The sequence below is a fragment of the Amblyraja radiata genome, chromosome 4 (genome assembly GCF_010909765.2).
Source record: "Amblyraja radiata isolate CabotCenter1 chromosome 4, sAmbRad1.1.pri, whole genome shotgun sequence".
Classification (NCBI taxonomy): domain Eukaryota; kingdom Metazoa; phylum Chordata; class Chondrichthyes; order Rajiformes; family Rajidae; genus Amblyraja; species Amblyraja radiata.
The window spans coordinates 84336353-84361931 of NC_045959.1; the positions used below are offsets into that span (position 1 = coordinate 84336353).

At 41.9% G+C, this 25579-nt stretch overlaps 1 protein-coding gene across 34 annotated transcripts in view; it reads right to left on the bottom strand.

Moving 5' to 3' along the window:
* ptk2 (protein tyrosine kinase 2) overlaps positions 1-25579 on the bottom strand; it is a 465509-nt gene that overhangs the window by 104451 nt on the left and 335479 nt on the right. For 19 of the 34 annotated variants that reach the window (XM_033019915.1, XM_033019912.1, XM_033019913.1 and 16 more), the window contains 3 exons: positions 20408-20488; positions 18564-18581; positions 9972-10028 (listed from right to left, as the gene is read on the bottom strand). In XM_033019915.1, coding sequence (XP_032875806.1) covers positions 9972-10028; positions 18564-18581; positions 20408-20488 — 156 coding nt within the window. The remainder of the gene's footprint in view (positions 1-9971; positions 10029-18563; positions 18582-20407; positions 20489-25579) is intronic. The other 15 variants (XM_033019917.1, XM_033019905.1, XM_033019919.1 and 12 more) reach the window with 2 other exon arrangements.

The window sequence follows — 25579 nt, forward strand, 5'->3', positions numbered from 1 at the left end:
TAGGGAACTGTCAATTAATGTATTCTATAATCTTTATTGATGATTGGCTTGTAGGGGTTGTCCCCCCATGTATTTCGCACCAAGGGTCCGTGAGGGTATAAAAGAGGGGAGAGCACATGAGAGTGTGCCGATCTTCTGGGGTAGCACTTGGGACCGTGCTGACATTCTGGAGGTGTTCTATTCGCATGAGGCTGAAGGGCTTGAATGAGTAGAGACAAGGATCGGACCCGCGGTGTTGGATTAGGAATTGTATAGGTAGTGTGATTGTGTTTGGAAAATAAAGTTAGTTGATCCAGTGCTTGTATTCAGTGTTTTACTGAACCAGAACCAGGGTAAGATTAGGACCGGAATTACATTGGAGGTTCGTCCGGGATCTCAACGGAGTGTCAAACATAGATTTGCGGTCAGGGAGTTGAGTCGTTTCAGATTGCAAGAGGAGAAATCGGCGCCACGGTGCGGTTTTCGCATCGGTTTTCCCCGCTCCGCAGATCTAGGATGAATCGATCATTCGCGTGTTTGTGCTTGAATAGTAGTCTGGCAAGCACTGAGGGCAAGGGTTCGAGTCCCTGCCTAAGGGTGGACGGTGGGGGTGAGGCTCACAAGGCTTTTCTCTAGTGGGTTTGAGGCCCCACACCTCAGTTAATCAACAGCTGTTGCAGTCGAGTACCATTGAGTTGGCTGACACATATTTGAGGGGTTGGAGCAGTGGTTCCCAACGTGGGGTGTACGCCCCACAGGGGGGCAATTTGATTTTTAAGGGGGGCAATTGAGCCAATCCACAAATATTTCAATATTCTAATATAGAAATTTTCTCTCTCTTTATTACCTGTGAATACTCTTTTATTATCATATTTCTTTTGAAGCTTGTTTAAACCAAGGTATTGGAGTTTTAAGCTTCTTCAGCTGAAACGGAGTTCACTTTTTAAATGATAAGAATTATATATCACTACATGGGGGGGGGGCATCAGGATTTTAGAGGTGATTAGGTGGGGCATGGCCAAAAAAAGGTTGGGAACCACTGGGTTGGAGGCTTCGCTCAGGCTGGGATACAAATTTCGAGTTACAAAGTATCTTCATAGGCAGGGCTGAGTAGGGACAGTACTAAGAGGAGTAAGTACTGTATTGGTGCTGAGGGTGCGATTGGAAAGAGACACTTTATGAAGCAGACACATGCTGAGGACCAGTATTTAGCAGGTGGGAAGGAGTTGCCTTGGGGGTTTGAGTCCCCGCCTGTGTGCTGTTTAAGAACTTCGGACAAGTTTAAGAACTTCGGAACAGTACTGGGAACTCAGTGTTGGAGCATAGATTGGCTGAGAATACTTTAAAACACTGAGAAGAGATTGGAAGACGCATCTATTATGCAGAATGGTGGTTTAAATTCTAAATTCTTCGATCCAAATTTCACCAAATTCAGGGCTTCATATTGAGATTGTATTGTATTGAGATCCGTTTTGTTGATCTATCTTATTGAGGGCGCTGGCTATTGTCAATTATTAAAATTATTAGAGTGTCTGCATGTTAGATACTGCAATTGTAATCGTAGTTTGAATCGCGACTATATGTCACTGGCACGTGCCGTGAGTAATTACTCAAGGTAGGCAGTCAGTCGGCTTTTAAAAAAACTTAAACCATGCATGCGCAGAATGTTCACTCATGAAAAATAAAAAAAAACAAAAAAAAACGTAACAATTCAATTTGCCCACGGCTTCCTAGTCTCCTTTATTCTTAATTACTGAATGGGTGGGGGGTGAAGGGTGATGGCAGGTGGAGAGATGGTGGGAAAAATTGGAGTACAGGGAAAAGTTGAATCAGTTGTCATCTTATTGAATGACAACACTTGTTCAAGGGACCAATTGGGGGTAGAGTTCCTTTCACAGCGTGTGGAGAGTCTGTGCCAGGGGTAAAGTTGCGGGGAGGCCAGGAGTGTTGAGAAGGAGGGGGTCAGGGATAATGCCAGTAGCTCACTCACTCACCGCTGCCGCAGCTCTCCAGGCGCGAAGCCACCGCACTGTAGCCGGAGATAGAAGCAGCTCGGGGAGCTGCGAGCGGCCGCCGGGACCCGACAGCAGAACTGGCCGCCACTTCAGAGCCTTCTGCCGGCCGGCTCACCTCTGGCAGTGCTCTCCGTCTGAACACCTCTCACCTGCCGCTCGCTCATGTCAGCCGCTTCCTGCAAATACTTAAATTCCAAGAGCCGAGTAACCTCAATCGCGTGTTGGAATGTAAGGATTTGCGGGACATGAGTGAGGCCAGCAAGCGGCAGGAGAGAGGTTTTTAGACGGAGGGCTGCCAGAGGTGAGCGGGGGCCGGCAGAAGGCGCTGAGGTGGCGGCCGGTTCCGCTGTCCGGCCCGGTGGCCGCTCACAGCCACCCGAGCTGCATCTCCTCCACCCCCCCCCCCCCCGCCTCAATGTGGTGGCTCCGTGCAAGGAGCGTCGCAAGTGGCAATATCCCGATCCCCTCCTTCACAACATTCATGTCCTCCCTGCAACTTTACCCCAGGCCAGACACCCCAAACGCTGTGAAAGGTGCTCTCCCCCCACGCCCCGGGAAATACGTTATTTAAAAACATCACCAAGAAACGTACTACCACATCATTGGTACACGAGCTCCATTCTTCTCTCTCTGTTTCCTAAGATACACTTAAAATAATGCCAATCCATATTTGAAAACCCCGCCAAGAAACTAGCACTGCGCATGCGCAGTAATCTGTTGCGCCTGCGCAGAATTTCAGCTGCCTTCAGCCCCACTTGAAATTGACGGCTTCCAGCAGCGCTGACGGCACATGTGCTGCACAGACCTTCAAGGATTACAAGCGCTGCGGATGAAAGGCACGGAGAATTATGCCTACCTAAGAGATCGACCTCTTAGATAGGCATAATTCTCCCATGTCTTTACTATTTATATTTAGTTATTACCATTTTATAATTTTAGTCAGGGTAGGCAGTGCCTACCTTGCCTACCCTGACGGCACGTGCCTGGTATGTTAATATAGTGTGATTAAGACCGCTTTTGTAACTGGAGTCCGAATCATGGCTGTGCAATCAAGGGGGCATATCCTTTGATTCCAGGGACGAGTAACCTGTTAGTGGAAAAGTAATTTGGAAGAGGAATAAGTACCCGTTAGTGGAAAAGTACCTTGAAGGGAATAGTACCGCCAACTGAAAAAGTACTTTGAAGGGAAAGTCTCCTGTACCCGTGGGAGGGGTTCCGTTGATTGACAACAGCACGATTTGGGTAATTTAAAATATTGTGATTTATTTAGAACTGTACAGTTAGTGAATGCTTATTATTCGAATGCTTGTATTTTACATTGCAGTGTGTTTTTGTATAATAGTGATTAGTAGTATTATTTCTTGTTTAAGTATGATTTTGCTTGCGTTTTACGAGCTCATTTATCTGTGGTTAGATTGAAGTGTCTTGAGTGTAGGAGATTTGCTGCTGAAGTGTGTTTGATTGTTCCGTTGCACCTTAGACTGAGATTGTTTGCCGACTTGAAACTGTTTACAGGTTTGAAAGCTTGTGCGAATTTGTGTGAGATTGTATGAAAGAATTTTGGGGTACCCGGGTTGAAAGGAGAGATTGATTGTATTGAAAGGAGAGATTGATTGTGTGAGAGACTTACTGGCGCGTTGAAGAACTTTTGGCCATTATTTGTAGAGAACTTGTTAAGTCTTGTGAGTGGAGTGTGAATCGTTTGGATACCGTGTCCATTGTTAGTAACAATGGGGAACCAGATCGAAAGAGATACGATGGAAGACCTTGAAAGCCCACTACAATTATTTTGCAGCAAGCTCCCACAGAGAGTAGAGAGATTGAAATATTTTTCGGGGTGTTGAATAAAAAATTAGGAGCTGATTTGTGGCCGGAAGGAGGGATTGGGAACATTGAAGGGAGTGAAATACATTGAGAAGATTGTTTGGCAATGTGGTAACAGTGATGTAGCGAAGGAACTTATTGGACTATGGAGACAATATTACGAAAGAGTAGAAGAACGCAGAGAGGCTGCAATAATGGCGAACTGGCAGGAGGCAGCTTTGAAGCTTGGAATAGAGTTGAAAGACGATGAAGGAAACAAACCTTAAAGAAGGAATGTGGATGTGCTTATAGAGAACATAGGGAATGGGAGAAGAAGAGAACTCCTGAAGGGAAACTGGCATTTGTAGACTTAGAGTTAAGGGACCCGCTGGTTGGCTTGGAAGGGAGAGATGAAGAATATTTAGAGGATTGGGAAAGCGTTCAAATTAAAAGAAGTTTGCAGCCTCCACCTTATTCCCCTTGCGCTCCCTATACTCCACCTTCACATCCAGCACCTTGTACACCCTGCGTGCATCACAGACCTCCTCCTGTGCCTGCAGCACCACCCACACCCCCTGCTGATCCTATTGTAGTACCTGACCACCAGAGAGCAGCACCAGCACAAAGTTCTTTGACCCCCACAGCTCCACCACTGGCAGATAGTCCAATGGCACATGGGACAAGGAACAAAGCAAAGAAAATAGCTCCCGTGTTTAAAGATGAAGAGAAAGTACGACCACCAGAACCATTTTATGAGCCTAAATCTAGAAGGATAAGATGACCACCTAGATATGCCTTTAAGAAATATCGCCTTCCCCCTAGTGATGAGGATGATACATCGGAGGATGAAACAGTATTAGGGGCACTGAGAGTGAGTGAGACATAGCAAAAATTATGAAAGAAGAACAAATATCCCATCGTCAGTTACCAGTTAGGGAGATGCCTAACGCAGCCTTTGATCCGGCTAGTGCAGTTGGTGCAAACAATCCCCGAACCATCCATGTATATTCCCCATGGAAACCCAATGAAATGATGGCAGTACTGAGTAAAATATCTGACAGAAAGAAATCACCTGCTTCCTTTGTGGACTATCTCCGGACCACTAAGCGTGTGTATCCCGCTGACTCAAGAGACTTATGGGCTGTAATACAACAGATCATAACTCCTACAGAGCATCCCAGGTTCCTAGCCACTTTAGGAAACCCAACACATGAAGCACTGGCTAATGTGATCGCTGATAATAGATATTGCTAGGATTCTGGATGTTCGGCCAAAGAAAGGAGAGGGAGCAGATGAGTTTTTAGAAAGGTTCTCGGAACTATATATGGACCAGTCAGAGATCGAAATTTTCAGAATGGGGCAAATTCTCCCCCAGTACTGCCCAATACTGTTAAACTGCCTGCTAACTAATGTGGCCAAAGCAATTAAAACAAACAACATGGACTATCGGAAAACAGTTCTAGTCAAATGGCTTGTGCAGTGAGGTATCACTGCAAGGATATCAAAAAACAAGAGAGTCAGCCAGTGGTTAAGGCAAAAACTGAATATGTGACAAGGAAGAAGGCGCTAAGGTCTGATTTAGATTTGTGGAGTCCTAAGACAAGACCAAAGCATGGGTTGATGGAATGGACAAAGGCACCAGACTACTATGATGACAGACCTCCCTGAGAACCAATTTCCCAAAGATCAAACTGGTGAGGCAATAGAATTCCGGACCAATGTTAGACTTGCAGTAGATTGGGTCACTGGAGTAGGGTGCCCAACACGAGGACAAAATGGAGGAGGGGGTCACCGAAGAGATCAAAGAGATCCAAGAGATCAAAGGGACCTATGAGATCAGAGGGGGCAGAGAGGGATCTGGCAAATAAATCAAGGGCAGAGAAGACAAACACCCTTGTCTCAGACTAATCCATTCTTACAATCCTGATTAGCAAGTCTGTCCAGAGTTGAGGGACAAGTTTGCCAGACTCCTACCTGGGCCAATCAAAGTAGTATACAAAGACAAAACAGTGAGACATACAATCACAATAACCACTGAAAATTGTGCAAGAAAAGAGACAATGGGAAATATCCCAGAACTATGGAAAAATAACAGCCAAGCCCATGTTTCCCTGAAAACGCATTTTAATGTTAGCAAAGTGGTAATATCGCTTTGCTTTTCACGCTTGCTTTAACTGTGGTCAGCAGGGCCATTGGAGCAGAGAATGCCCATCGCGAAGAGAAGGGACTAGAGTAAGAGCAAAGGGGAGGCTACAAAGAAACTAAAAAGGGAAACAAAGTAACTGCTCCTAAGATGACTATTTCCAGAATTGGAATGTGAACATTTTAGCAATGATAACAGGACAAGAAGGAACTGCAGAGTATGTTAAAATACCCCTAGACATATGGAAACGGGTTTCAAAAGTGGCTCCACACATCACAAGGAAGGTGAATTTTCCAGCAAGTGCGAAAGACTTGGGAGCAATGGTAAAGAAAGCAATTGATCTGACAGATCCGAATGTGTATGAAGAACAAAACTTGTCTAATCAATGTACTGTTAAGTTTTATCAGACCCCAAGGACAGTTGTTGCCCAGCTACACCAGCATCTGGGGAGTGAGGTATGTGAGTATGTGGACCAGTAAGTGTGGGCAGAAGACACAACTCAGGTAGGATGTGTTCGCATTGATCCCATCCAGATAGCTCTCCAGAAAGGGGTGACACTGCCTTCGATACAACAGTACCCATTAAAACAACAGGCAATTCCTAGTAGAGACAAGCTGATTCGGGGATTGCTGGAACAAGACATCTTAGTGAAGTACCAGTCTATTTGCAACACACCAATCCAGTGCCCAAGGCAGGGAAAGAGGGCCAGTACAGGTTGGTCCAAGATTTAAGATCAGTAAATGTATCAGTAGAACCGCTCCATGCCTTGGTGCCAAATCTGGCTCATATTCTAGCTTTGATTCCAGCGGAAGCTAAGATCTTTTCCATTGTAGACCTGCAACATGCCTTCTTCTCATTACCTCGGCACAAGAGCAGCCAGTATTTATTTGCCTTTACTTACAGGGGACAACAATATACGTGGGCAAGAATACCGCAGGGATTTATAAATTCGCCTGAAAATATACAATCCAAATTTAACAATCAATAAATGTCAGTAGTTTATGTACTTAACTCAATAACAAGTAAAACTATACCTGCCTCAAGGGGGTTAACTGGCATGTATGCAAACAAAATACATGTTATTTTGTCTAGCTCCAACCACTGATCAGCAATATTTACTTTGAATTGGCTACAATTCAATGGCAGGAGTAGGCCATTCGGCCCTTTGAACCAGCACCTCCATTCAATGTGATCATAGAAACATAGAAACATAGAAATTAGGTGCAGGAGTAGGCCATTCGGCCCTTCGAGCCTGCACCGCCATTCAATATGATCATGGCTGATCATCCAACTCAGTATCCCGTACCTGCCTTCTCTCCATACCCTCTGACCCCCTTAGCCACAAGGGCCACATCTAACTCCCTCTTAAATATAGCCAATGAACTGGCCTCGACTACCCTCTGTGGCAGGGAGTTCCAGAGATTCACCACTCTCTGTGTGAAAAAAGTTCTTCTCATCTCGGTTTTAAAGGATTTCCCCCTTATCCTTAAGCTGTGACCCCTTGTCCTGGACTTCCCCAACATCGGGAGCAATCTTCCTGCATCTAGCCTGTCCAACCCCTTAAGAATTTTGTAAGTTTCTATAAGATCCCCTCTTAATCTCCTAAATTCTAGAGAGTATAAACCAAGTCTATCCAGTCTTTCTTCATAAGACAGTCCTGACATCCCCAGAATCAGTCTGGTGAACCTTCTCTGCACTCCCTCTATGGCAATAATTCCTTCCTCAGATTTGGAGACCAAAACTGTACGCAATACTCCAGGTGTGGTCTCACCAAGACCCTGTACAACTGCAGTAGAACCTCCCTGCTCCTATACTCAAATCCTTTTGCTATGAAAGCTAACATACCATTTGCTTTCTTCACTGCCTGCTGCACCTGCATGCCCACTTTCAATGACTGGTGTACCATGACACCCAGGTCTCGCTGCATCTCCCCTTTTCCTAGTTCGGCCACCATTTAGATAATAGTCGGCTTTCCTGTTTTTGCCACCAAAATGGATAACCTCACATTTATCCACATTATACTGCATCTGCCAAACATTTGCCCACTCACCCAGCCTAGCCAAGTCAACTTGCAGTCTCCTAGCATCCTCCTCACAGCTAACACTGCCCCCCAGCTTAGTGTCATCCGCAAACATGGAGATATTGCCTTCAATTCCCTCATCCAGATCATTAATATATATTGTAAATAGCTGGGGTCCCAGCACTGAGCCTTGCGGTACCCCACTAGTCACTGCCTGCCATTGTGAAAAGGACCCGTTTACTCCTACTCTTTGCTTCCTGTTTGCCAGCCAGTTCTCTATCCACATCAATACTGAACCCCCAATGCCGTGTGCTTTAAGTTTGTATACTAATCTCTTATGTGGGACCTTGTCGAAAGCCTTCTGGAAGTCCAGATACACCACATCCACTGGTTCTCCCCTATCCACGCTACTAGTGGATCATGGCTGATCATCCCCAATCAGTACCCCGTTCTTGCCTCCTCATATCCCCTGACTCTGCTATCTTTAAGAGCCCTATCCAGCTCTCTCTTGAGCCCTATCCAGCTCTCGCTACGTCAGAGCATTTGTTTGTTAGTCAATTAGATATATAAAGATCACAGACAAGCAGAATACCGAGTACTGCTCAATCATCATCATGAGTTGGAATATCTAACAGTATGTAAATTGGGGAACAAGGACAGATAGAGCAAAACAAATACCAGAAATTTGCTCATATTATATTCACATACATTTCTGAAAATGCTAATGCATTTTAAATAGTATTTAAAAATATTGTGAATTAAGGGAACAAATACTGAAAGAAATAGAAACTTAATATTCATCTGTATATTCCTGACCAGATTCAGTGGAGTTGCTAATTAAAACTACAAATGGTAAAAATCTGTAAACAAAGTATGCAGAAGGCGATAGTAAATAATCAGAAACCAAAATGTCAGCCAAACATTAACGTTGTTTTACACTTGAGGCATCAGCCGGTTTACACTGCAATTTCAACTTTTTCATTTTATTTTTAACTTAGTTTTAAACTACTGCTTGGGGCAGAAACAAACATCCAACAATCATCTGCCAAAAAGCATGCAACAATCATCTGTTGTTACCACAAGAGGTCTATAACTTAAATTTTCTCCAGAGGAAATGTTGGATATCAAAATCTATGGCAAATTTTTCAGTGGTGGCTCTCTGAAAATACATTAATACTTGTGAAAGAAATTAAGTAATCTGGAAAATCACAAACAATAAGGTTTTAGAATTGAATTATTCTCTTTTCTATTATACCTTTTAGCAAGATCACATTACTTTAGTCATGATCAGTCAGAATTAACATAATATGGAACTGTAAAAAGTAAACTTCAGAACATAATGGTTTAATTATGTTATGGTAAATAATACCAAAATTCAGTTAACAAACGTAAACAATTTCATCCGCCTACTTAATATAATTTGAACCAATTAGTCATAAATGACTTTCAAGAAATCTATATCCATTCATCACTGATCACTGTAAAACTCCAATGAATCATTGTTGTATATTTACACTCCAGTTCTCAAATGATCAATACTTTGTGCTCAATAGCACAATGTTAATCACAAAAAAGGGTCTTTCATATTTTAGGGAACTGTGTTCCGAGAAAAAAAAACTATGGAACAGTAAAAAGGAAACAAATAGCAATCAATATTTACTTTGGTGTTAAAAAATGCTACCAATTTTTCATATGTCTCTTCTTCATTACAAAAAATCAATTAGCTCCACACAATTTCATTCAAACCACGTCATCAAGATGCATACCAAAGTAAAATATAACATTTGAGCAAGTGCCATTTTCTATGCAGCAATATTATAAATACTGCTGAAAAATGTCAGAAAGTATTTCTCAGTAAATGTTTATCAACTATAAATTCAGCCAACATTTGGATATCAGCCGTTTCTGAGAGCTCAGAGCTTTAGAAACAAAACTTCTCCAAACATTTACTCTTGAATAGTCGTTTAATTCTGGTCCACGTATAGCCATGACACCAAGTGAATGTACTTACTAGAAGGCATGGTGTAAGTGTCCTCTTCATCTATGATCTCTGCGTAATCATCGGTTTCTGCAAGTGAAGAACCACGCATTTTAGTTTGGTTTGTTCAAAACACAAACTGTTTCTAATTCAATTTAGACACACAGCATAAGGAAGGGATTAAAAGATGAACAACCCTTTTCCTTTTAGACAGCTGAAGCACTTTTGAAAAAGAATCTCTCAACCATACAGAGAGTGACGACTGCAGACGGCCAGGATGCCAAACCATTTCGGGAGAATTAGTGACATCATCCAATCACAAGTACAGCTTTCCTCTCAGAAAAGGGAAGAACAGTAAGTAGGGGGATTGCCCCTGATGTGATGAGAATAAAAAACGAAATCACGTTGAACAAAATAGGAAACCATTGATCAATGTCTTAAATACTCTGAAGTGTAAACGAAAAAAACTTTATCGTACAAGGTTTGCATACCACAACAATCTAAAAAATTCCCAAACCCTTTACTCCACCCCCCTGCAATTTGTATAAAATGTCATGGCTCTATCTGGCTAATGTTATTCTTGAGCAACAGTGCACAAGGGAAAACAAAGGTGGTCTTTGCCCAGAATTCATTTCTGTCGATTTCCCACATATTAATATTTCTGGAACTCAGCCTTTTAACTGTGGCAAAAAAATGTTATTTCATTTGGAACATATGGTAATAAAATATAGCACAACTTAAAAATAGGTGCATGGATTTCTTCAGAATGCATTTTAACAATTTTCTTCAGTATTGCAAAATTGATGCAAACAAAAATAACTACATTTGTTACTCTCAAAATTGAAATCTGTCACTTGAAAGTGTCAACTTTTTAATGTGACAAAATGTTCCAGAATATTTCAGGAAAAAATAATCAAATCCAGAGTGAAAAAAAACACTAGTTAGGAATTATAATCAATTTACGATTGCACTGATGGGCTTGAGGGTCCCCCCCCCCCCCCCCCCAAGGATTTGCAAAGCATGGAGAATAATTTAAGGCAAGCATTTAAAAAATGTTATTGAAAGGATTCATGGTTCTGCATCCTGAACTGCTGAAGAGGGAACTCAGGTCATAAAGCTTACGCTGGAACCAGCTGATGGAGTTACAAAGCGAATTTGGGTTCAGGATAATTATATAGATCAGTACCAACAGCAAGCGAAGTAGTGGTAAAGGGAATGAACCAATAAATAATGTAAAAGCAAAAAAATGTTGGAAAATGCATAACTGATGAAGGGCCATTGACCCTTCTCGGCAGATGAAGCTCGACCTGCTGAGTGTCTCCGGCATTATTGCCTTTTATTTATGATGTTCAGCATTTGCAATATTTTGCTCTTCAGCTGAGGAAGGCAAGTATTTGGCCCTAACCGCTGAGAAATAAAGTACATTTGAAGTATGTAGCTACTGGTCAGATATTTTGAATGTTTTTCGTTCATTGTCTTATTTCTTGTTACATTAATACCAAAATTAGAGATCTTATCCCTTTTAAAAATAACCGATAATCTTGTGCTCAAAATTCCATTTTAAAAGACTGTAAATTATAACATCAGGCTTGTATCAGAAAATCATGCAAAATGATTTGGAAAAAGCTCCAGTTTTGTGCGAGGTTCAAGAGCACCAATGTACAAGGCATTCTGTGTTAAATTTGGATGGGAAGCCAATAAAATGTTTAGAATGGAAAATCCACTTTCTCAACAGTTTATTCCAGTTTAAGCAGCCTGAAATTTTTTACTTTAGTGATAACTTTCCATTACTTAGATGCTGAAATATGTAATCGACATTCATCTGACAATTTAGTTTCTTGCTTCTTTCTCATTTTGAACTCTCTGAACTCAGTTCCCTCTTTTCGAATGAAGCTCAAGGGTAAAATAGATTTAGTTTTTACTTGGCTCATTTGACTGAACATTTGAGTTTAACAACTACATTTAAGTATTCTGCTATTCAAATTCATGCCAAACCCGGATGCATCAATAAGCCAGTTCGGTGTTCCGAAAAATGCAAGGAATCATGGGATTTTTCAAAGGTCATTCAAGAATTAAAAAAAGCGAACGGGGTGCCTGGGAGCGGGGGAGAGCGGGGTGTAACAGCGAGAGAGAGGGGGTAGATGCGAGTGGGAGACAGGGAGAGACGGTGAGAGGTGAGGGAAGTGAGGTTTCAGTTAGACAGACAACCATTGGTAAAGCCATGACTCGTTGCTTCTAGGATAGTCGAGAAAATGTCCTCAATCGAGAATGCAACTCGTCTCGACTGCGCTGGAGATTTTCACGGGCGCAAGGAACAAATGACCTATAGTTTGCATTGAGTGAACTGAGTGTTCCTACTGTCCTCATCGTACACCGGCATTTTGTGAGAGTGGTTGGATCCCGGGATCGAGGGGTCAGCGCCCGACAGGTGAGCGGCCCGCGGTAGTTGCTGCCTCTCCGCTGGAAGATCTGACACTTCTACTCCCCGGGTCGGGCGCTCCTCGATCCTGCTGCTCGGCGGCGGCCGACCAAGATTCCAAATGGGACGGGCGGGGTTGAGCTGGAGTTGGTGCTTCTTTTTCGCGCCGCCTGTGGGCCTCGGCCGCCGCTGCGACGGGCCAGCACTCCGCCGGGACAGGCAGAGCCGAGCTGGAGTCGGCACCCCCCCCCCTCCTCCTCCCCTCCTCCACACTCCCGTCCGGCTCCCGCTGACCCGGGACCGCCCCAGACGGGACACTCGGGAGGGGACGGGGACGGCCCAGCGGCGGCTGGATAAGGACGAGACGCAGGAGGTCTGCACCCATGCAGCGGCATGGCCGCCACGAGTGTTTAGCCCGAGCAACCTATGACCTTTGCATGCACAGTCGGAATACTGAACTGGCTTATTGGGTCAGAGTTTGCCACGGATCTATGCGGCAAGAAGAAACTTGCGTTTTGATGAATCCGCATTTTGAACGCATTTAAAAGTTGGCCTGGTACTCGAATAGCAATGCTTACGCAGAGACAGTGTAGTGCACAATGAAAAACATGCCTAGTCTTTGATGTGGAGAAAAAAAATCTTTGACAGTCAGCTAAGATTATCTTATCTGTCTGTGTAACCTATCCAAAACTAAATATTCAGATGCATTCAGAAATTATAAGAAATATAAAAAAAACAAATATAAAAACAAATGAAAGCACATAGGAGTACACATAACTAAGTCAGCTTCACCTTCCTTTCTTATCCGATTTCACCATCTGTACCCCTTTTGTCTTCTTTACTTATCATCAATCGTGGTTACTATCCCCACCCTTCTCTCCCCACCTGACATCATTCAAACAACCCCACCTCACGTGGATCCACCTTTTCTCCTGCTAGCTCTTGCCCCATCTTTACCCCTTACCTCTCTCTACCAACTCCATCAGTCTCAAGAATGGTCCGGACCTGAAATGTCTTCTGTTTTTCTCCACAGAAGCTGCCTGACCCACTGAGTTCCTCTAGTATTTTGTTTTTATTTCATGTCCTCTTTTTGCCCTCCTGATTGATCTTCAGTATACTCCTGCATCTCTTTGTTTGTCTCCCAGAGGATTTGTTTGATTACAACTCACAATACCCATCTTATGCTACCCATGTATCCATACCAAAACGTCAATATCCCTTGTCAACCAGGGTTCCTTAATCCTGCAAGCCTTGCCCTTCACTCTCATTTGCTGGCCCTGAACTCTTCTCTCACTTTTAAAAACTTTCCACTTTACATGCATCCATTTACCTGTAAACCACATTTTCCAATCAATTTTTCCAAGTTCCTGTCTAATGCCTTCTAAATCAGCTCCATCTGAGTATTTCCAGTAATTTGTTTTTTACAGCAAGTAGGAACAAACTATATATGTATTTTATCATGATACTAAAAGTACATTGAGACTAACAATACTTACACAGGTATTAATTTCTAACATTTTCACTTGTGTGAACAAAACTAGATGTTGAGAGCAAGGATACAGAAATAACAAATGTGAACTCGCATAATTTAAAGGAACCAAAGCTGGAACTCCTGCATCAAATCTAATTGCCCAAACTGGCCTTCACTTCTCCAAACATAACAACACTCATGCCTTTGGAAGACCCTACTATTTTATATATACCTATAAATAATACAAAAAAATGGTACAGTCTCTCCTCCAACCAGAATGGAATCAAATTTGATCTCATGAAATGTTCAAGATAAAAGTAAATAAATGAAAATTTTTATTTTCAACATGTTTTTTAATGTGTAGATGCTATGGAAAATTAGGATGCGAGGGTCGCCTGTACAAATGAATGGAATATTGTCTTCCTCAATTAAAATACATAATTTGGATCAAATTTCATATCTGTACAGTCTAACATGTTTTATAACAACCTTTCTGCAAGATTCCATATTATTCGCCAAATTTCCTGATGGGATTGCAGTCCAATATTTCATTTGATTTTGTACTAAATAATAATTGGCTGTGGAAGAATCGCATTCAGAAACTCATTAAAAAATACTTTGTAAGTGTCTGAATTATTAATGCAGTTGGAAACCATTTTTGGCCTATATTGAAATGCAGTAATGACCGACTCTAGGTCATTGTGTGTCACACTGGAAAATTAAATAGGTATTTCCTGGCCATGATCCCTCTTGTACTGGGACACCATTCCCAATGCGACTTTTTTTTAGCACTTTGCCATGCACCTTTCTAAAAAACATAATTGTCGGTTACTCTTGGAACAAATTGGTCTTTTCAATGCAATCCTCCAACAATATCCACAAGACCCATCAGTGTCCATCTTACTCATCTTGCATTCTGACCATACCATCCACTCACTCCCCCCCCCCCCCCCCCCCCCTCCCAGCCCGCTCCACAAACACAATATTCAAATCACACCGATGAACCCCCAAAGTTCAGGCTTCCACCTATCCTTCGCATGAAGACCTCAAACACTTCAATCCCCCAACAACTTCCTGGGACCAACCTCAATCACTGTCACTGATTTAGGCTTGTTCTAATCTTGTACAATTGTTCTAATCTTGGTACATCAACCCATATTTAATGGCTAAGGCCCAACGCCTTTCCTCCTACCCCCGAAGCTCCCCCTTCAGCTCCTCCAAAAATAATCCATGGGATCAATCACCTATTATTCCTATCTGCAGCAATCCATGATCCTGTTGACAAGCATTAAATCTCTAATTTCTGTTGGTATGTTCGTCACAATTACATTTGAAAGTTATTTATTGAAATAATATGATAAAGGCACATTTTCACACAGATGGCACAGCATTTAAGAAATATTGTGTTTTGTTGAAAGATCCTGATTATGGAATAACATCAATCAAAAAGTAGATTTCTTTGCAGGAAGAGGAGGGATAATTAGCCCTGCAGATATCCAAACTGATGCATAAAAGCTACAGGTGAAAGATAAATTTATTTTATGATGGTCTTGAAATCACTTGCAGTAGGGGTGATGTAATGAATCAAAGAAGGTTTACAGAACAAAATTAGATGTTGTGAGGAAATATTTTAAAATGAGGCAGCATGATTTGATGGGCTGAGCAGCCCAGGTCTACGCTATGGTGATCTATGACCCACCCACAGTAGCTTAGTACAAAGCACAACCATCAGAGGCTGACACAAGTAGTATCCCCCACAAATATAAAGTAAGGGAAATGCATGTGCAGTGAATAGACATTATTTGATACCTGCTATTTCATTACTATAGGAGTTAGCACATTTGAAAGACATTGATTCACATGCAAGAATGAGATAAGAATTTTGATTAAAAAATTGCAGAAAGTATTCCGACCCCTTCACTTTTTCCACGTTTTGTAACGTTACAGCCTTATTCTAAAATAGATTATATATATTTTTTTTTAAATCATCATTCTACACACAATACCCCATTATAAAAAACAGAATAAATAATAGGTAATTTTGCAAAGTAATTAAAAATGAATAACTGAAATATCACATTTACCAAAGTATTCAGACCCTTTACTCAGTACTTTGTTTGGCAGCGATTACAGCCTCAAGTCTTCTTGGGTATGACGCTACAAGCTTGGCACATCTGTATTTGGGTAATTTATCCCATTCTCCTCTGCAGATCCTCTCAAGCTCTGTCAGGTTGGATGGGGAGCATCAATGCACAGCTATTTTCAGATCCCTCCAGGGATGTTCGATCGGGTTCAAGTCCGGGCACTGGCTACCCCACTCAAGGACATTCACAGACTTGTCACAAAGCCACTCCTGCGTTGTCTTGGCTGTGTGCCTTGTCCTGTTGGAAGGTGAACCTCCTCCCCAGTCTGAGGTCCAGAACGCTCTGGAGCTGGTTTTCATCAAGGATCTCTCTGTACTTTGCTCCGTTCATCTTTCCCTAGATCCTGACTAGTCTTCCAGTTCCTGCCACTGAAAAACATCCCCACAGCATGATGCTGCCACCACCATGCTTCACCGTAGATATGGTATTGACCTGGTGATGAGCGGTGCCTGGTTTCCTCCAGACGTGACACTTGCCATTCAGGCCAAAGAGTTCAATCTTGGTTTCATCAGATAATCTTGTTTCTCATGCCTTTTAGCAAGCTCCAAGCAGGCTGTCATGTGCCTTTTACTGAGGAGTGGCTTCCGTCTGGCCACTCTACCATAAAGGCCTGATTGGTGGAGTGCTGCAGATATAGTTGTCCTACTGGAAGGTTTTCCCATCTCCACAGAGGAACTCTGAAGCTCTGTCAGAGTGACCATCGGGTTCTTGGTCATCTCCCTGACCTAGGCCTTTCTCCCCCGATTGCTCAGTTTGGCCGGGCGGCCAGCTCTATGAAGAGTCCTGTTGGTTCCAAAGTTCTTCCATTTAAGAATGATGGAGGCCACTGTGCTGTTACATTTAAATGAGCTGTTGTTTATAGTCTACAGCCACAGGCTGTTGTTCATAGACTACAGCTCGGCGTTTAATACCATCATTCCTTCCAAACTGGTTACCAAGCTCATGGAACTGGGTCTCTGCGCATCCCTCTGCAATTGGATCCTCGATTTCCTCATCCACAGACCACAGTTTGTTCGCATTGGAGGAACCACTTCATCCTCAGTAACAATTAGTACGGGAGCACCTCAAGGCTGCGTGCTCAGTCCCGCTTTACTCACTCTATACCCATGACTGCGTAGCCAGTCATAGTGCGAACTCCATCATCTAGTTCGCCGATGACACCACTGGTTGGACAAATCACAGATGGGGACGAGTCAGAGTATAGAAGTGAGATCGACCGACTGACCAAATGGTGCCAGCACAACAACCTGGCTCTCAACATCAGTAAGACCAAGGAACTGATTGTGGATTTAAGTAGGGGAAGGATGAGGACCCACAATCCTATTTATATCAACGGGACGATGGTGGAGAGGGTCAATAACTTCAAATTCCTGGGCGTGCGTATATCAGAAGATCTTTCCGAGACCCAGCACACCGATGCAATTGTAAAGAAGGCACATCAGTGACTCTATTTCCTGAGAAGATTACGGAGATTCGGCACGTCGAAGAGGATTCTCCTAAACTTCTACAGGTGCACGGTAGAGAGCATTCTGACTGGTTGCATCGTGGCCTGGTTCGGCAACTTGAACGTCCAGGAGCGAAAAAGACAACAAAAAGTTGACCACTGACCAGTCCATCACCAGCTTTGACCTCCCCACCGTCAAAGGGATCTATCGTAGTCGCTGCCTCAAAAAGGCATTCAAAATCATCAAGGACCCACACCATCCTGGCCACACACTTATCCCACCACTGCAATCAGGAAGAAGGTACAGGAGCCTGAAGACTCTAACGTCCAGGTTCAGGAACAGCTACTTCCCCACAGCCACTAGGCTATTAAACACAACAAATAAGTTATGAGCTCTGAACTGCAAAAGAATATATTATTATTTGTTATTTGCACTATATTTGTTATTTATTGAACTTTAACTTTTTTTCCCGTTATATACAATGTTTACATATTCACATATTCTGTTGTGCTGCAGCAAGTAAGAATTTCAATGTCCCGTCTAGGGCATATGACAATAAAACACTCTTGACTTGACTCTTCAGGAGCTGCAATGCTGCAGAAATTATTTTATACCCTTCCCCAGATCTGTGTCTCGACACAATCCTGTCTCGGAGGTCTACGGACAATTCATTTGTCTTCTTGGCTAGGTTTTTGCTCTGACATGCACTGTCAACTGTGGGACCTTATATAGACAGGTGTGAGCCTTTCCAAATCATGTCCAATCAATTTAATTTACCACTGGTGGACTCCAATCAAGTTGTAGAAACATCTCAAAGATGTTTCTAAACACCTGTTTTCACTTCTTCATTCTGGTGTATTGTGTGTAGATTGATGATAAAAAAAAAAAAGAGTTTAATCAATTTTAAAATAAGGCTGGAATGTAAGAAAATGTGGAAAATGTGAAGGGGTCTGAATACATTCCGAATGCACTGCAAGTCTCGAAGGTTTAAGTATAATCTGCCTGATTTACATGCATGGACAATTCTGTTACATCAGAAATTAAAATTGAATCAGAAATTAAAATTGAACACAATTTCAAAAACACACATTAATGTTGTTAACTAGTTTGAATTCTTCATAATTTTTAATTTAAATGAAGCCATACCGTCCCCACTAAGTTCATCTGTGAATCCAGGCAGCAAGAAAGAAAGAGAAACAAAGAGGGGGAAAAAGTAGAAAAATTACATTATTACAAGAGACGAGAACAAAAGGCGGTGATTAATCTTAAGGAACAAAGAGATCAGAAAATGCAAGAAAACAGGAATACAACAAAAATGAAAACTAAGTCTGGATTTGGTTTAAATAAATGTGTTTATAAATTCATTACAATGTTAAAGCTTCCTTGCTTCACCATTAAATTTGTGATGGATTAATGGATATTTACACTCAAAATTAAACCAATTTCCAACAGCATATGTAAAAATCAACCAGACCGCTTTGTACAGCTTGCTGCGATACAATGCAGATTTCACTCTACTTTGTTCATCAGTATGTTTAACCGTGAAAATGTTGCTGCTTTCTTACTGTTGCTAACCAGTTCTTGAGCTGTGGATCCATTGCAGTCAGGCAAAACAAACTGAAAACCATATTTATGAGGGACCCAGAAGACAATAGATATGATGGGACTTCCATCCAATCATAATTAGCTGGGTTCAGATGCAGGTTTGAATGATCACAACAGACTATGTGCGCAAACCAGTTCGTTCAAGGAATTAATTTGCTTCACTGTAAAGCAACGGAATCATAACTTGAGAATGAAGAGGGAGAGGGTTAAAAAGAAAAAAGCATGTTGCCATGGACTTCCATTGTGTACACTGTGGTTACCCTAGCAGCAATAACACAAACTTTCTGACAGACTCAGCTGGCGCTGGAAAATTACCAAACACTTAATCAGTAGTAATAAAATAAATTCCAAAAATGTGCTGCAATATTTTATCCATGCCTTTTAGAAAAATATTAGAGATAGTGAAAATCATTTGAACACAGCTAAGTGCTCTTGGTAGGTTTCTTCAAACAAAGCAAAACTGCAAACCAATTATCACATTAGTATGAGTGGCAAAAATTATATATTTTAGAAAAGCTTATTGGGTTAGTTTTCATACTCAAATGATCCATTGTGCATGCCTTGGTATGAAAGGCAAATTCTGAGCAAATTTGTTAAAATGTTAGGAAAAACACAAAATTTCACATCAGTTAGCATTATCTGCCATTATGCTCTATTTTCAATTTAAAATTGAGGGAGATAAGAAATAATAAATTGGTAATGGAAAGTTTCCAATTAATGTTACATTGCTTATTACAGAAGTTCCATGTTCCTTTCAAGAAACACAAATTAAATTATGTGAGAATCTTTGGTCCAAAGAGCATAACTGTAAAACAGAATTAATGAATGAGCAAAGTAAATGATGATCCAAAATTATATGATCAGGCCATCAACTAAAAATAATCATGCACATAAAAGTTACTTGAAGGTGACTTAAAATTCTTGTCCACAAGTATCCATATTTTTAAATCACTCTGAGGAGGAGTCATATGATTTACTTTGCTTTCACTTTGTCATTAAACGCTTTTTTTTGTATTTTCTTAAACAGTTATCAACAAATTTCAGTTTTCCAAAACTGGGCAAGTTTTGCTTAATGTTTGTTTCAACCAGTTAAGATAATCTTGGGTAACCAGGCCTTTTCATTTTAATGTTTAGAAAAATATTATACCCATTTATATAAATCACCTTTAAATACAAATATCATAACTTTATTGAATATCTAAGTAATCAGACTGATTAAAAAGCACAAATGCAAATAATAATTCGCAAAAGTACCATAAGCAGAAGTGCTGCTTACAGACTAGTATGCAACCTCAATCACAAAGCAGAGTTAGACTACAAACTGAAATGAAATTCATCAAAGCAGTGCATCATTTATAAAACAAAATCAAACAACAATCCAGTACCCTTGGTTGTGTGCTGAGAACAGAGGATGAAAGGAAGAAAGCGCCTGGCTTTCTTTACTCTGGGCTGACAATGATTCATTCCTTTATTGATGACAAAGAATAAAGGAAAGATTGGAGATCAGGGTGAAGTAAGAAAAAAAATTAAAAGAAACTTCAATAAACATGTTAAATATTTTTTTTTAATTTTAAGACTCCAAATACCAAGCCAACAAAAGCACATTTTCTTCACTGCTTGCATCCTGAGAAACAAATATTGACTTAATTAGTTAAACACACAATTCATCCTTTTACCTGCAGGTAACTTGCAATATTTATCTTAATTTCTGCCCTTTACTGTCAATTGCTTATTTCTTCATCTTCATGCATTGCATCTTCATCATCTCCGTATAGCTTAAAAATCAGATCACCTTGTGTCACATTTTTAGGCATCATGCAATCCAATTCCATGTTAAATAAATTGTGAATAAAATCATCCACTGACAACAAGGATTGTTCAGTCTGTGATTTTAATTCTGGGTTCCTCGAGTTTCTATTGCAGAACTCAGAAAGGACACTGGGTATCTCCAAGTCACGCAACATAAAATTAAATTATTTTATTTTGTGCTCGGTGGACCAAGGTCTCTCCTGCAGAAGCAGGCATTCACAGTTTCTGTCAGTAAATCCATCATCCATCAAATGTCTACAGCAATTTTATTTTTCAATTTAAGCAGGAAAAACTGAACACCAAGATAAAATACAAGTTAGACAAAAATGCTGGAGAAACTCAGCAGGTGAGGCAGCATCTATGGAGCGAAGGAATGGGTGACATTTTGGGTCGAGACCCTTCTTCCAGTCTGAAGAAGGGTCTTGACCCAAAACGTCACCTATTCCTTCGCTCCATTGATGCTGCCTCACCTGCTGAGTTTCTCCAGCATTTTTATCTACCTTCCATTTTTCCAGCATCTGCAGTTCCTTCTTAAAGATACAATACAATGTATTTCTAAGTTATATCCTTCAAAGATTTTCTCCAGATAAATGGTGTGTGTGATTCAAGAAAGTCTGTCGACAAATGCCAGATGCTATAATGACACAGATTTCTTTCTGACCACTGTTTACACTCAGTCCTCTTCTGATGATTTGCCATCTGAATGCCCATACGGTGGTGTAGAGTTGCTGCCATACAGTGCCAGGGACCTGGTAGGATCCTGACTACGGGCGTTGTCCATACGGAGTTTGTACGTTCTCGCTGTGACCGTGTGGGTTTACTCTGGGTGCTCTGACTTCCTCCTACATTCTAAAGACATGCAGGTTTGTAGGTTAATTAGCTTCTGTGAATTGTCCCTAGTGTGCAGGATAGAACTAGTGTATGGGTGATTGCTGGTCGGCGTGGTCAGTAGGCCGAAGGGCCTATTTCCACACCTTTATCTCAAAACTAAACTGAATGAAACTGGAGGGGAGTATCTCTGCACAAAGCTATTGTCAGTCACTAAGAACCAGAGATTTCCCAAGTGTCCTTCATGTGGCTGTGAAATGTTAATCATAACTATATGCTTTGGGAAAACACAAAATTATATTTCCATCATTTTTTTGACACGGCATTTCTCTTTGAAAAATAAGGCGTATGTGTCATGGTGGTATATTGGATGTGTGATGGCTGCATGTGTAAACATTTCTATTGAAATTCAGTTGGGACAATATTGTGGCACTGTTCAGTGAATGCGCCGCTCTGCTCAATGAATGTGTGACACAGCTGTATTTCTTTGATATAGAGCAAAGCTCCATGATTTACGGACATAGGCCCCTTTTTATGATCTGGAGGGAATTGAAGGCAATATCTCCAAGTTTGCGGATGACACTAAGCTGGGGGGCAGTGTTAGCTGTGAGGAGGATGCTAGGAGACTGCAAGGTGACTTGGATAGGCTGGGTGAGTGGACAAATGTTTGGCAGATGCAGTATAATGTGGATAAATGTGAGGTTATCCATTTTGGTGGCAAAAACAGGAAAGCAGACTATTATCTAAATGGTGGCCGACTAGGAAAAGGGAAGATGCAGCGAGACCTGGGTGTCATGGTACACCAGTCATTGAAAGTGGGCATGCAGGTGCAGCAGGCAGTGAAGAAAGCGAATGGTATGTTAGCTTTCATAGCAAAAGGATTTGAGTATAGGAGCAGGGAGGTTCTACTGCAGTTGTACAGGGTCTTGGTGAGACCACACCTGGAGTATTGCGTACAGTTTTGGTCTCCAAATCTGAGGAAGGACATTATTGCCATAGAGGGAGTGCAGAGAAGGTTCACCAGACTGATTCCTGGGATGTCAGGACTGCCTTATGAAGAAAGACTGGATAGACTTGGTTTATACTCTCTAGAATTTAGGAGATTGAGAGGGGATCTTATAGAAACTTACAAAATTCTTAAGGGGTTGGACAGGCTAGATGCAGGAAGATTGCTCCCGATGTTGGGGAAGTCCAGGACAAGGGGTCACAGCTTAAGGATAAGGGGGAAATCCTTTAAAACCGAGATGAGAAGAACTTTTTTCACACAGAGAGTGGTGAATCTCTGGAACTCCCTGCCACAGAGGGTAGTCGAGGCCAGTTCATTGGCCATATTTAAGAGGGAGTTAGATGTGGCCCTTGTGGCTAAGGGGATCAGAGGGTATGGAGAGAAGGCAGGTACGGGATACTGAGTTGGATGATCAGCCATGATCATATTGAATGGCGGTGCAGGCTCGAAGGGCCGAATGGCCTACTCCTGCACCTAATTTCTATGTTTCTATGTTTTACAAAGATTGTTGAAATATCACATAATTTATTCAACAGAATAAGTGCTCCAATTTTACATACCAATTCTGGCAAAATGATTGTTACCGAGGTGCAACAGAAACCCAGCAAGTTAGCATTGTAGCTAACTGTGTCTATACAGGAAGCAAAGGTTATGGGAAGAAGGCAGGAGAATGGGGTTAGGAGGAAGAGATAGATCAGCCATGATTGAATGGCGGAGTAGACTTGATGGGCCGAATGGCCTAATTCTATTCCTATCACTTATGACCTTAGCCATTCTCCATGACGGAGTCTTGGCAGTGATTGTTGCCTTGCAGTTTAACCCCCAGGAGTTGGTGCAGTACATCTCAGCCAGCTCCTACCCTCGGTGAGGAGAAATCAATACTAAGGAAAAGACGACGACATCTGGAAAGCACTAATGTCGAAGCAGTAATAAATCGAACAGATAGAAACATAGAAACATAGAAATTAGGTGCAGGAGTAGGCCATTCGGCCCTTCGAGCCTGCACCGCCATTCAATATGATCATGGCTGATCATCCAATTCAGTATCCTGTACCTGCCTTCTCTCCATACCCTCTGATCCCCTTAGCCACAAGGGCCACATCTAACTCCCTCTTAAATATAGCCAATGAACTGGCCTCGACTACCCTCTGTGGCAGAGAGTTCCAGAGATTCACCACTCTCTGTGTGAAAAAAGTTCTTCTCATCTCGGTTTTAAAGGATTTCCCCCTTATACTTAAGCTGTGACCCCTTGTCCTGGACTTCCCCAACATCGGGAACAATCTTCCTGCATCTAGCCTGTCCAACCCCTTAAGAATTTTATAAGTTTCTATAAGCTCCCCTCTCAATCTCCTAAATTCTAGAGAGTATAAACCAAGTCTATCCAGTCTTTCTTCATAAGACAGTCCTGACATCCCAGGAATCAGTCTGGTGAACCTTCTCTGCACTCCCTCTAGGGCAATAATGTCCTTCCTCAGATTTGGAGACCAAAACTGTACGCAATACTCCAGGTGTGGTCTCACCAAGACCCTGTACAACTGCAGTAGAACCTCCCTGCTCCTATACTCAAATCCTTTTGCTATGAAAGCTAACATACCATTCGCTTTCTTCACTGCCTGCTGCACCTGCATGCCTACTTTCAATGACTGGTGTACCATGACACCCAGGTCTCGCTGCATCTCCCCTTTTCCTAGTCGGCCACCATTTAGATATAGTCTGCTTTCCTGTTTTTGCCACCAAAATGGATAACCTCACATTTATCCACATTATACTGCATCTGCCAAACATTTGCCCACTCACCCAGCCTATCCAAGTCACCTTGCAGTCTCCTAGCATCCTCCTCACAGCTAACACTGCCCCCCAGCTTAGTGTCATCCGCAAACTTGGAGATATTGCTTTCAATTCCCTCATCCAGATCATTAATATATATTGTAAATAGCTGGGGTCCCAGCACTGAGCCTTGCGGTACCCCACTAGTCACTGCCTGCCATTGTGAAAAGGACCCGTTTACTCCTACTCTTTGCTTCCTGTTTGCCAGACAGTTCTCTATCCACATCAATACTGAACCCCCAATGCCGTGTGCTTTAAGTTTGTATACTAATCTCTTATGTGGGACCTTGTCGAAAGCCTTCTGGAAGTCCAGATACACCACATCCACTGGTTCTCCCTATCCACGCTACTAGTTACATCCTCGAAAAATTCTATAAGATTCGTCAGACATGATTTACCTTTTGTAAATCCATGCTGACTTTGTCCAATGATTTCACCACTTTCCAAATGTGTTGCTATCCCATCTTTAATAACTGACTCTAGTAGTTTCCCCACTACCGATGTTAGACTAACTGGTCTGTAATTCCCCGTTTTCTCTCTCCCTCCCTTCTTAAAAAGTGGGGTTACGTTTGCTACCCGCCAATCCTCAGGAACTACTCCAGAATCTAAAGAGTTTTGAAAGATTATTACTAATGCATCCACTATTTCTGGAGCTACTTCCTTAAGTACTCTGGGATGCAGCCTATCTGGCCCTGGGGATTTATCGGCCTTTAATCCATTCAATTTACCCAACACCACTTCCCGGCTAACCTGGATTTCACTCAATTCCTCCAACTCCTTTGACCCGCGGTCCCCTGCTATTTCCGGCAGATTATTTATGTCTTCCTTAGTGAAGACGGAACCAAAGTAGTTATTCAATTGGTCCGCCATATCCTTGTTCCCCATGATCAACTCACCTGTTTCTGACTGCAAGGGACCTATATTTGTTTTAACTAATCTCTTTCTTTTTGCATATCTATAAAAACTTTTGCAGTCAGTTTTTATGTTCCCTGCCAGTTTTCTTTCATAATCTATTTTTCCTTTCCTAATTAAGCCCTTTGTCCTCCTCTGCTGGTCTCTGAATTTCTCCCAGTCCTCCGGTATGCTG